At 38.5% G+C, this 12,706-nt stretch overlaps 1 protein-coding gene across 1 annotated transcript in view; it reads right to left on the reverse strand.

The window, feature by feature from the left end:
• Positions 1-12,706, reverse strand: part of LOC122661271 (7-dehydrocholesterol reductase) — a 72,554-nt gene that overhangs the window by 23,767 nt on the left and 36,081 nt on the right. Inside the window, exon 7 of the mRNA XM_043856617.1 lies at positions 3,651-3,764. Within this exon, the coding sequence (XP_043712552.1) occupies positions 3,651-3,764 (114 nt within the window). The remainder of the gene's footprint in view (positions 1-3,650; positions 3,765-12,706) is intronic.

Genomic DNA, 12,706 nt, shown 5'->3' on the forward strand with positions numbered 1-12,706 from the left:
GTTACACAGAGAATTAAAGTGGGATGGATGAAGTGGAGAGGGGCAACCGGAATACTGTGTGACCAACATATTCCTTTTAAAGCTTAAAGAAAAGTTCTACAGGACTGTTGTCCGACCAGCTAAGATGTATGGGGCGGAATGTTGGGCAGTAAAGAAGTGTCATATAGCGAAACTAAGTGTGGTAGAGATAAGCATGTTACGATGGATGTGCGGCAAAACAATGAAGGATAAAGTGAGAAACAAACGTATTAGAGCTGAGGTGGGAGTTTCCCTAATCAGCTACAAGCTCCGAGAATGTCGTCTGAGGTGGTATGGCCATGTTCAACGGAGATCTGGGGACACCTCAGTAAGGAGGAGTGATCTAATCCCAATTGAAGGAGCTAAAAGAGTTAGGGGCAGGCCTAAAATAACCATAGGAGAGGTTGTAAAGAATGAAATGTATGCTCTGAGTATTTTGCCGAGTATGACCTTAGATAGAACCTTTTGGAGGGCAAGGATCCATGTTGTCGACATTGGGCCTTTCCTACGTAACTTAGGTGGAGGGCGAAGAAGGCCTCCTTCCGGGGGGGCCCGAACCATCAGTGAGATACCACTCTGGAAGAGCTAGAATTCTAACCTTGTGTCAAGACCTACGGGCCAAGGGACAGTCTCAGATAGACAGTTTCAAAGGGGCGTAGGCCTCCCAAAAGGTAACGAAGGCGTGCAAAGGTTTCCTCAGGCTGGACGGAGATTGGCCCTCGAGTGCAAAGGCAGAAGGGAGCTTGACTGCAAGACCCACCCGTTGAGCAGGGACGAAAATCGGCCTTAGTGATCCGATGGTGCTAAGTGGAAGGGTCGTCACTCAACACCAGGTAGCTGAGATTTTCCTGTTTTCCTGTTTTCCTGTTTTCCTGAGCTATCCTCTTACCTCTTACTTTCATTTTCCATTTCTCACTTTTATTATCTTATTTCTTCATTATTATTCTTCATTCCTCTTCCTTTCCTTTCCCTTTGGGAGGACCTCAGTTTTCCCTACTTTGCTTTGATTAGATATGTAGGATATTCCAATTTTAGATTCATTGGTTAAGTTTGCTTCAACTTTCCTTGTTCAGTGCAATTTCCCTATAAATATGCTTGTAATCCAACGATTTACAAGATAAATGAGTAAGAATATGAGTTTCAGTAAGAGTTTTGATGTTGTTTAGCAGTGCATATGGGATTGATATCCCAAACCTGATTTCTTCTCCCCTCTTCCTCCTCCCAAGCATCAACTGATTTTATTTCTTTTCCCTCCCTTTCCATCGATCTGATTTCTTCCCATAACAACGCAGTTGCTTCCTTTCTCTCAAATCTGTTCACAGATTTAATCATTGGGCCTGCTTGCATCTGAGATCCATAATCTGATTTTCAGATTGCATTAATGTCTTGTTGAAAAGCAGATAACAAATTAGAAGTTGGTGGTATGTTCAAGGTACATAACTCATAGCACCATAGTTGTCAAGGGGGCAAAGCGATCCAAGGCGCTGGAGGGGTGTCTAAGCGCTTAGGCGACAAGGCGCCTGCCTAGGCGTTGCCTAGGCGACAAAGGCGTCCCCAGGTGTTCTTTTTTATTTTCTCCTTTTCTAACATTATTTAGTATGCTACAATATATACTTTATATCATCAAAAATCAACATTAAGCCTCCTCAAGTCATCAAAAATCAACATTAAGCCACACTAAGTCACATCAAGTCATCCAAAATCAATATTAAGCCACATCAAGTCATCAAAAATCAACATAGAACTAGAAGACAATAGAACTGAAGAAGCAAGCTATTGGAAGTTTGAAACAATCAAACATACATTTGGTTTGTACTAGTCTCACATTTGGTTTATACTGTTCATAGAAAATATGATCTTATCTATAAGTAATTAAATTGTTCTCGATTTAGACAAATGTTTTTGTTCTCTAAGAAGTTTGACTAGTCAGATGATTTTATTTTTACATGAGACTTTTAGTATTAGGTAGCGCACAAAACCAGCTTTCCAACAAATCCAAAATTGCTTAAATCTGATTTATATTGAAGAAGTTATGTTCCGGTCAAACCTTATTTGGTATGCGTGAATGCTGTCAAAATCGCTCTGAATGGAAATATTTGTTTAGATATCAAAACAAATGAATATTTTACAACACTTTTGGCTTTTAGCAATATTTTACCATATTAAGATTTATAGAATTTATAGATTTGAGAAAAAACCCAACATTAGAAAGTTGAAAATTTTACCTACCATCTAAAATCAAGTTTTTGTTCTTGAACTGGGGGGTTGACTTTTTATCCTTTTGGAATTTAATTTTTCTAACTATTTCTATTGGATTCAAATAGAGGAGTATTTGCTTATTTATGAATAATATCTTAAGTAAATGAAATGCCAAATATAAAAAACATTTACTTAAATGATATTTGGCATAAATAAGGCCCAAAACCAGTGCAAGACGCCTTGCAATAAGACGGAGGTCGCCTAGGGCCCAACAAAGCCACCTGGACTCCTAGGCGACGCCTTGACAACTATGCATAGCACAGACAAGGTTCTAAACTTCCGATTTTATATTAATTCCAGTCCCCTTCTACTAAGAGTACACTAAAAAGTACTAAATCATTTTTTTTTCTTTGGATTAGAGAAAGGTTACTTTTTGTTACTCAAATCTCTGGAAGTCAAAATTACACTCTATAGTCATGTTCACAGAGTAATATGTCAATTAGAAAAAAGAAAATCATTCTGCCATGTACATAGAGTTTTCGAAATGGATCAACTTATCCAATGAGAGAGAGAAAAGACAAAATAATTAGGATTGCAATACATCTGTTCTATCAATTCACTCATTCCAAGGTTCTTGATTTGTTTTAAACTTTTCAAAATCTCAAGTTATTCTTAACTAAAACTATAATATCAAATTACGTAGTAAATTTTACATTGTAAGATGGTAATTAAAATGCAATTGATCCCTCACTAACGGTTGCCAATTCCATTTTCAACAAATAAATAACATTTTTTACTTGATAACTTAAAGTAACAAAAGGTATTACTTGTGAAAGAGTGCTAATTCTTACCAAAGAAGTGATTAATGAAAGAGGGAAAAGAAACTTGTCTGGAACTTCACGGAGGGCTGGGAGATCAGTATGAGTCATCCAAAACATTGGATTTATTTAACCAAGAAAACCATGTTTTGTCAAAACCCAAATAAACTTAACATTAGGAAATGTGTTCAGGACTTAGAGAACATAGTTTGGAATTTTTTCAAGCACATTCCATTTATTATCCAGAGAAAGAAAACCATGCGTTAAATTTTAAACAGCATGCACATAACAGATGGGATAATCTCCTCTTGCTGCTTATTTTGAAAAGTTGAGAACCTTGCTGCCTCAAAGTCTGAAAATAACTTGTAACAGCATAACTTGAGAGGTGAAAGCAGAGATATGCACAAGATTTCACAAGGCAGCCTAAAATAATTTCCCCTCCCCCTAAATCTTAAATCTTAATGGGGAAAAAAGCAGCAATATGCAAAAAATTTCAGAACAAAACACGGGTTTTCAGAATCCAAAACTGGCAATGACACCATTTCAAGAGAAGCCATATGATGTAAGTCAGGGACTTATGACAGGTACATAAACAACAGTACTACAGAAACTAACCTGTTTGATACAATAGGTTACAGCAAGAACAGCCCAGGACATCATACCAAATCTGCAGTTGGTGAAAACCTTTATATCAAAATGCTTGCCTATACGAGGATAGAGCTCCATGCCCTGCATCAACGATGAGAGAACATTTAGAATTCATTTGTCATTACCAGATGGTAGTATATGAGAACAAATTAGTCCGACAAATTGAATAACTTGAACATGCAAGCAACCCATTTATTTATTATGAGCATAGTTGTCATGGCGTCGCCAAGGCAATGCCATGGCGTCCTGGCGCTGGAGAGGGTTGCATGGCGACCTACGCCATGGCGACCCTCTTTGATTTCTTCTTCCTGTCTCTCTTTCCCTCTTCGATTTCTTCTTCCTGTCTTCGATTTCTTCTTCCCTCTTCGATTTCTTCTTTCCCTCTTCAATTTCTTTCGATTTCTTCTTTCCCTTTTCGATTTCTTCTTTCCCTTTTCGATTTCTTCTTCCTGTCTTCTTTCCCTCTTCGATTTCTTTTGATTTCTTCTTTCCCTCTTCGATTTCCGAAGTTTTCTTCTTAAAACTTGAGAAACAATAGAGAAAAAATAAAACATGGCTTGAGTATACATCTATTAACACATTAAAAATAGAGAAAATAAAAAATAAAACATGGTCGACATGCTCGCCATGGCGTTGCCATGGCGGGCGACATATCGATATATCGACGTGACACCCCTCCACCGACTTGGATCGCCGTGGCGCCGTGACAACTATGATTATGAGAATTCTACTTATAAACAGATATTGAGGATGCTAACAACTTAAAAGGACAAGATGTAGTAACAAGGAAAAAAGGCATTTCGACAGCCATCTTGATCAGAAATCAGGGGATTGGGAACAGATCAAGGATTGGCCCAGTTGAGACCAATCAAAATCAGTTTGGATCCACCAATCCAACTCTAATGAACAAAAATCAGATGTTTCCAGCGATTGGACATGTTGGATTGTATGGGCCAGAATACCGTGGGGATATTCTGGACTTTTTCCCTTTTATTATTCTTTGTACTATGTACAGCTGACTCATTATTAGAGTCGGCTATGTTGGGGGAATTCTGTCCATGTAATGTTTCAGTCTTTATTATAAATATACAGCTTGGGATCAGTCTTTGATCATCCAAGCATTCAGCTCTAGTTTTATTCCTGTTAACAGGACAATTTACTGTGTATTACATATTGCATCAGTCCCAGCCCATCCCAATATGGATCAGGCAATCTGGATAAGTAACTACTGATCCTTGAAACCTTGGTTTTCATAGATTTGGCAGACAGGCAGCCTGATTTGAGCCATTTCAAGAATTGATGTGAGTATTCAATACAGTTGGATAAACACCACTGACAAAAATTGATTGGCATGCACTTCTTACAGAACAAAACCCAATTAAATCCAACTAATTAGCAACATTTTCCTCAAGATACTTGTGATAAAACTTAATGCTTTCTATTGTTTTCTTTGGATGCAAAATGTTAGTCCACTTCAATAAGTGTTCTAACTTACATCATTGAACCATGTCAAATTAAAGTCATACAATGTTATTTTCTCTCTTTCTTTTCCTTCTCTTTCTTTCAAATTGATATAGTAGAACGAGTTACGATAGAATACGTCTTATTTATCTCGACGAAATGGGAGGAATAGCTATTCCAATGCCAAAAAAAATTACGATGTTCAGTACCTTCTCGATGGCTTCTCTTGCATTGCCGGGAATGAGTGGTTTTGTTGCAGAATTGATAGTGTTTTTTGGAATACTTACTAGCCCCAAATATCTTTTAATGGCAAAAATACTAATTACTTTAGTAATGGCAATTGGAATGATATTAACTCCTATTTATTCATTATCTATGTCACGTCAGATGTTCTACGAATACAAGCTATTCAATGCTACAAACTCTAATTTTTTTTATTCTGGACCACGAGAACTATTTGTTTCGATCTCTATCTTTCTACCTATAATAGGTATTGATATTTATCCAGATTTTGTTCTCTAAGTATCAGTTGACAAGGTCGAGGCAATAAATTGAGGGGTTGGCAAAAATATTCAATTTATTTCACTCAATATGAGAACTATTTGTTTCGATCTCTATCTTTCTACCTGTAATAGGTATTGGCATTTATCCAGATTTTATATCCTTAAATCTCGACGATTGAATATGAATGGGTTATTATGATTTCAAACAAGCCGTCATGGTGAAATTGGTAGACACGCTGCTCTTAGGAAGCAGTGCTAGAGCATCTCGGTTCGAGTCCGAGTGACGGCATCTTCTAACATATTGGAAAAAATCTTATAATTATAAGAATTTCAATTCCGTAATTGAAGGTCCTTTTTAGTTTTAGGATTTTTTTATGATATTTTCGACTTTCGAACATATATTAACTCATATCTCTTTTTCGGTCGTTTCAATTGTAATTACGATTCATTTGATGATCCTATTAGTCGATAGAATCGTAGAACTATACGATTCGTCAAACAAAGATATGATAACTACTTTTTTTTGTATAACAGGATTCTTAATTACTCGTTGGATTTCTTCAGGACATTTCCCATTAAGTGATTTATATGAATCATTAATGTTCCTTTCATGGAGTTTCTCCACTATTCATATAATTCCTAAAATATGGAATCATAAAAATCATTTAAGCGTAATAACCGCGCCAAGTGCTATTTTTACCCAAGGGTTTGCCACTTCGGGTCTTTTAACTGAATTACAGCAATCCGCAATATTGGTACCTGCTCTAAAATCCCAGTGGTTAATGATGCACATAAGTATGATGGTATTGAGCTATGCAGCTCTTTTATGCGGATCATTATTATCAGTAGCTCTTCTAGTCATTACATTTCGAAAAAACATAGAGATTTTTGGTAAAAACAATCATTTATTAATTGGGTCATTTTCCTTTGGTGAGATTCATTGCATGAATGAAAGAAACAATGTTTTACGAAATACTTTTTCTTTCCTTTAGAAATTTTCACAGGTATCAATTGATTCAGCAATTGGATTATTGGAGTTATCGTGTTATTAGTCTAGGGTTTATCTTTTTAACCATAGGTATTCTTTCGGGAGCAGTATGAAATCCCACTATTGGGAGCAGTATGAAATTCCATATTGGGAGCAGTATGGAGTGAAATAAATTGAATATTGAAATAGATTTCATATTGAGGGGTTGGGTTGAGTCTCACTCTTTCTCGCTTCAGCTGATTAATGCAGGACCATGATCACCACCATTGGTTGTGGTTTGATTTTTTATTTTGGGCCGGTTTTGATAGCATATGGTTATGGGCTTTTGTTTTTAAGTGTTTTTATTTGTTATAAGGTCCAAATTTTAGGCCCATAGAGAGGGTACACGAAAATAATATTCAATTAATTAGTTAGGAGGCTATATTATTAGATAGCTGTCAATTAATTTATGGGGCACAGTTGAAGACTTTTTTAAGGTTTGCGGTCGGTGGTTTCCTAATTTTAAGGAACCTTATCCTCAGTCCAAATCGTGGGAGTTTATTTATCTATTTATTTATAGTAATATTGGAGTGATTTAGGGCATTCCAAGAAATGTAAAGCTAGGTTTGGGTAACCCAGCCCCAATTAAACCCACAATAATTCACAAAAGTCAACTAATATTAACCCAAACAGTAGGGTACAAACCAGGCCCAACATTCAGATTTAGGGTGCAGAAAGAAACTCAGGTTTCAGTCAAGTAATGGGACTGCAATCAAGGTCGAGTGCAGGCCTAGGTATGCTCAGCAAACCCTCCAAGTAGGGGTTGATTTGAATGGTCAGAACACAAGTATCCAACAAGTCATGAAATTAGAAAGTATGAAAGTGAGTGTAAAATCAAACGAGCCAGTGGAATGCAACCAAACTCTGGTCGAGTGGTGCTTGTATGGTGGAGAAGCACTGCTGAAAGTTTCACTTGGTTCTGATGGCTGAGTTGAGAGATATGAGGGTGACACCAAAATAGAAACTTAGGCTCTGCAGACAGAACCAACCAGCAGACTGGGCTGGAATTAGGATTGAGTAGAGGTCCAGGATCAGTGAGAAACTCCTCCAAGTCTTCGCCTGTGCTGACCAGTGGAAATGAAGATATCAAACTCAGAAGTTGCAGCAACAAGTTGAATCGCAGGGGAGCAACAGCAGTCTCCAATCGATGGCAGCAGCACTTCCAATTGATGGTGGATTGATTCAAGCCTTCAAAGAGTCTTCACAATACTTGTAATAACTTGGAATAGCAGCAACAATAAAGAGGATCGAACAGGGTAGGGAGAATAGGAAGATAAAGAGAAAAGATAGAGAAGAAGGGGGTAGGGGATGAGCTTTCTCAGCCCTGGGTCTCTCACCCAAAGCTATTTCAGTAATGTAACTCTAGATTCGTAGGAGACCAACTAGAACCAATAACCAAGATCTGTTCTTACACTCGGGGAACTGATTTTCCTTTGAACGGCCCTCGGTACAAAGAGACCACCACCACCAACCCGTCACAATCGGCATCTGTTCCTGCTCCAAGTCTTGCTCCGAGTCATGTTTCTAGTAAGCCGCCTCCTGATCCCAGTCTTGATTTACCTATTGCTATTCGGAAACCAAAAAGGAATTGTACACAGCATCCTATTTCCAACTTTGTGTCATACAACTCTCTAACTCCTACTTTCCATGCTTTCGTATCTTCTTTATCCTTTGTTTCCATCCCCAACAATTGGCAGGAAGCAATAGCCGAACAGAAATGGAAGGATGCGATGAATGAAGAAATGCTTGCCCTTGAGAAGAATCAGACCTGGGATTTGGCAAGTCCTCCACTAGGAAAGAAACTGGTTGCTTGTAAATGGGTCTTTGTTGTGAAGCACAAGGCTGATGACTCAGTGGAAAGATACAAAGCAAGACTCATAGCCAAAGGGTTTACCCAAACCCAAGGAATTGACTATCAACTTATCAAGAGACCTTTGCTCTTGTAGCAAAGATGAATACTGTGCGGATTATCATCTCATATGCTGTAAATCAAGGATGGGAACTCCAACAACTTGATGTGAAGAATGCATTCCTACATGGAGATTCGGAAGAAGATGTTTACATGGAGATACCTCCTGGTTTTACCTCCTCTGAGACTCAGGGAAAGGTGTGTTTTGAAGCAGTCACCAAGGGCTTGGTTTGGCTAATTCCATAAGGCTATGGTTGCTTATGGGTATAAGCAGAGCAATGCTGACCATACATTATTTGTTAAAAGGATGGGACAGCAAGTGACCATTTTGGTTGTCTATATTGATGACATAGTGATCATAGGTAGTGATGCACATGAAATCCAGAAGCTGAAGACATGTTTGGGCACTGAATTTGACGTCAAAGATTTGGGGAGATTAAGATATTTTCTAGGGATTGAGGTCGCCTATTCAGCTAAGGGCATATCTCTTTCCCAAAGAAAGTATACCCTAGATCTATTGAGTGAAACAAGGATGCTTGGGTGTAAACCAACAGCCACCCCTCTTGAGCCCAACACACATTTGAAGAGTAAGGAAGGTGACCCAGTGGACAAGGGTAGCCATAAGAGGTTAGTTGGCCGATTGATATACCTCTCACATACTCGACCAGAGGTTATGCTGCAAGTGTTGTCAGTCAATACATGCATGATCCTCACTCTTCTCATTTGGAAGCAGCATACAGAATACTCCGTTACCTCAAGTCCTCTCCTGGAAAGGGAGTCTTGTATTCTTCACATAACCATCTCCGGATAGAAGCATACACTGATGCAGATTGGGCTGGCAATCCTGATGATAGGAAATCCACATTCGAATATTGCACATTTGTTGGAGAAGCAAAAAACAAGCTGTTGTAGCTCGATCTAGTGCTGAAGCTGAATTTCAAGCTATGGCACAGGCTATTTACGAACTTCTCTGGCTCAAGGGGCTTCTTCAAGACTTGGGGATGAATGTTGATCTTCCAATGCGGCTCTACTGTGACAGCAAGTCAGCAATCAGCATTGCTCACAATCCGGTCCAACATGATCGTATCAAACATGTTGAGGTTGACCGGCACTTCATCAAAGAGAAATTGGAACAAGGTACAGTTTGTATTCCATTTATCCAAGCTAGTGAACAGCTGCCTAATATCCTTACCAAAGGGATCAGTTATAAGTTATTTTTCCTTATTGTTAGCAAGTTGGGCATGTTTGATATGTATGCACCAACTTGAGGGGGAGTGTTGTAATATGGGTTTAGGGGTAGAATAGTCATAAGGGTATTTCTGTCCTTGTACTCATTCCAGAATGTTCTTCTCTTTATTATAAATAACGATGCCTGTAGTCTCTCTGACTCAAGCCAGTATTCACGGAATTCTAAAAGATCAAAAGCCCAACACCTACATAACCCAACCCAAAGCTTATTTTCAATAAAATAAGCCCTCTAAGTGACTTATTTGCATCACTCAGCTGTTGAACAAGGGTTTTACTCCCATAATCGAGTGCAAGAATGCCTCAAAACTTCATTCATTAATTCTGTGTCAATCAATTACAATAGCTGCCTTTATATAGACTGAGGCTAGGCTACAAAAATAGAAAGTAAAACTTAGCAATTGTTTGGAAAATAGAAAGTAATGGAAATAGTAACTAATGGAAATAGAAACTGAATGAAATTAGAAACTACTAAAGGCTTTATAATTCAGCCTTCTAAACATGCAAAGATAATCAAATTAGAAACTAATATAAATTAGAAACTACCTAATATAAACTGATAATAGATACTAAACTATGGCAGCATTAGGATAGAATCTTAAACCCCTTGATGGGCCCACAAGATCTTCTAAAAATCAATCCCAAACAAGGCAACTTTTGGCTTTTACACTGTTCACGTGAACAATGACGTGAACAGTGTTTTAGTCTTCAACTTGGGTCATCTTGAAGGATTCCCATCAAGGCAATATGTGCTGTGACACTGTTCACGTGAACAGTAATTCCCAACTCTTCTCTTCTTCATGCTTCGATCTACATCACTAAGTCTCTCAACGTTAGAGGTTTATTTCCTTTTTTTGTTTGGTTTCTTTCTTTAAGAGTTTGGTTAGTTTGGAACTCTTCCAAAAATAGTCTACAGCTGGAGGGAGTTTCCCTATCTTTTCCTTATTATTTTAGTCAATTTAGGAGAAAGCCACATCAGCCCATTGATTGGTATTTTAGAATCCAGTTTTATTTTTTGTTTTCTTCTGTTTTACAACTTTGTAAAGACTCACAAGCCCGGGATTTTAAAGAATGGATTAAGAATTAGTTAGATTTTAAAGTGTGGTTGTTTCCGTACCCTTCTTTCTCTATTCTTTCCTCTCTCCCCTCTCTCTTCCCCATAGTTGTCACGGCATCTAGGCAATTCAAGGCGTTAGAGAGGTCCAAAATAAAAGCGACACTAATAAAGCGTCCAAGACGCCCGCCTAGGCACCCAAATTGACCAAGGCGCCTTGACAACTATGCTCTTCCCCACATTTCCTTCTCTCCTTTTGTCTTATCCCTGCTGCCCACCACTAATAGATCATCTCTCGGACGACAGATCTACATCAACTTGGTATCAAAGCTAAATATCGACGTAGATATCATGGATCATACTTTCTTGTTTGTTGTCTGCAAACAGCTTCAAGCCATGCAAGTGTCGATGTATACGTTGACACTGCCCTTCCCTAACATTTCGAGCTTTTAGGTGAGACGGTAGCACATGGCATCAGAGCAGGGTGTTCGAGTGTTCGACTCCTAGGAAGTACAAATATCAGGTAAGGGACGACACTTCTTCTCCCTCAGTGCCACGAGAAGAAATTCCACGTGAGCTCAACGTGCAAGGACCGTGGGATCTTGGCCTGCACGTGCGGGGGAGTATTGATGTATACATTGACGTTGCCCTTCTCTAACAGTTCGAACTTTTAGATGAAATGGTACGGAACAGCAAGATAACTTGAAAGAGGTTGAAGTAAATCTCGAAGAGAAACGACAGAAATGCAAGGAATTTAAGAACCATTTTCTGATCACATCTGATCGTATGGAATCTTCCTTCGACAAAATGATCCCAGTCGTCGAACAATTGTGGAGGAGGAAGAAGACAAGCCACCAATGATGGAAGATGAAGTGGCTGTAGTTAATCATTAAAGAAACACACATGGAGGAGCATAAACTAGTTGATCTTTTGATTGAACCAGACAAACTTGTGCTTCCACATTGCAACTTACAGTAACGAATTCTCTACCACAGATTTTGTACCGTTGTATTGTGGTCTAATTGATGATTTCGTAGGGTCAAGGATAGATGTTGATCGTGCATTGAAGATCCTCCCATTATATAAAACTTGAGGGCAAGATTTTTCTAACAAAGGGAGAATAATGCAAGAGCATGATCACCACCATTGGATGTAGTTTGATCATTTATTTTGGGCCTGTTTTTATAGTATATGGTACATTATACTTTGATTCTGCCCTTCTAAAAGGGACACCAGCTCTCACTTTGATTCTGCCCTTCTAAAAGGAACATCGGCTCTCACAAATCCATCTCCGTCTATGGGCTTTTGTTTTAAGTGTTTTTAATTGTAAATTTTAAATGGACTCAGTTATAAAGTCCAAATTTTAGGTCCATAGGGGGTGCACGAAATTAGTATTTAATCAGGTAGTTACTACTAATAGTGGAACCCATTACCATTAGTTAGGAAGTTATCTTATTACATAGTTGTCAATCAATTTTTGGGGCCAGTTGAAGACTTTTTAAGGTTCACAGTCGGTGGTTTCCTGATTTTCAGGAACCTTATTTTCAGTCCAAGTCGTGGGCAAACCTTAGTGCAACGGTTAAGTTGCACTATTGCAACCTGTTGGTTGTGGATTCAAAACTTGGAAATAGCCTCTCCTGCAAAACAGGGGGTAAGGATGCATACATTTACCCCTCCCAAACCTTGCAGTAGCGGGAGCCTCGTGCATTGGGACGCTCTTCTTTTAAAGTGGACTAATGTAGGACAGACCAAGTCCCACACCGTTAGAGGAGTTGTTCCTCTTTCTGTTTAGATTCTTTCTAATGCAGTTAAGATTGTCCAATT

This window comes from Telopea speciosissima, chromosome 5, assembly GCF_018873765.1.
Source record: "Telopea speciosissima isolate NSW1024214 ecotype Mountain lineage chromosome 5, Tspe_v1, whole genome shotgun sequence".
Taxonomy (NCBI): Eukaryota; Viridiplantae; Streptophyta; class Magnoliopsida; order Proteales; family Proteaceae; genus Telopea; species Telopea speciosissima.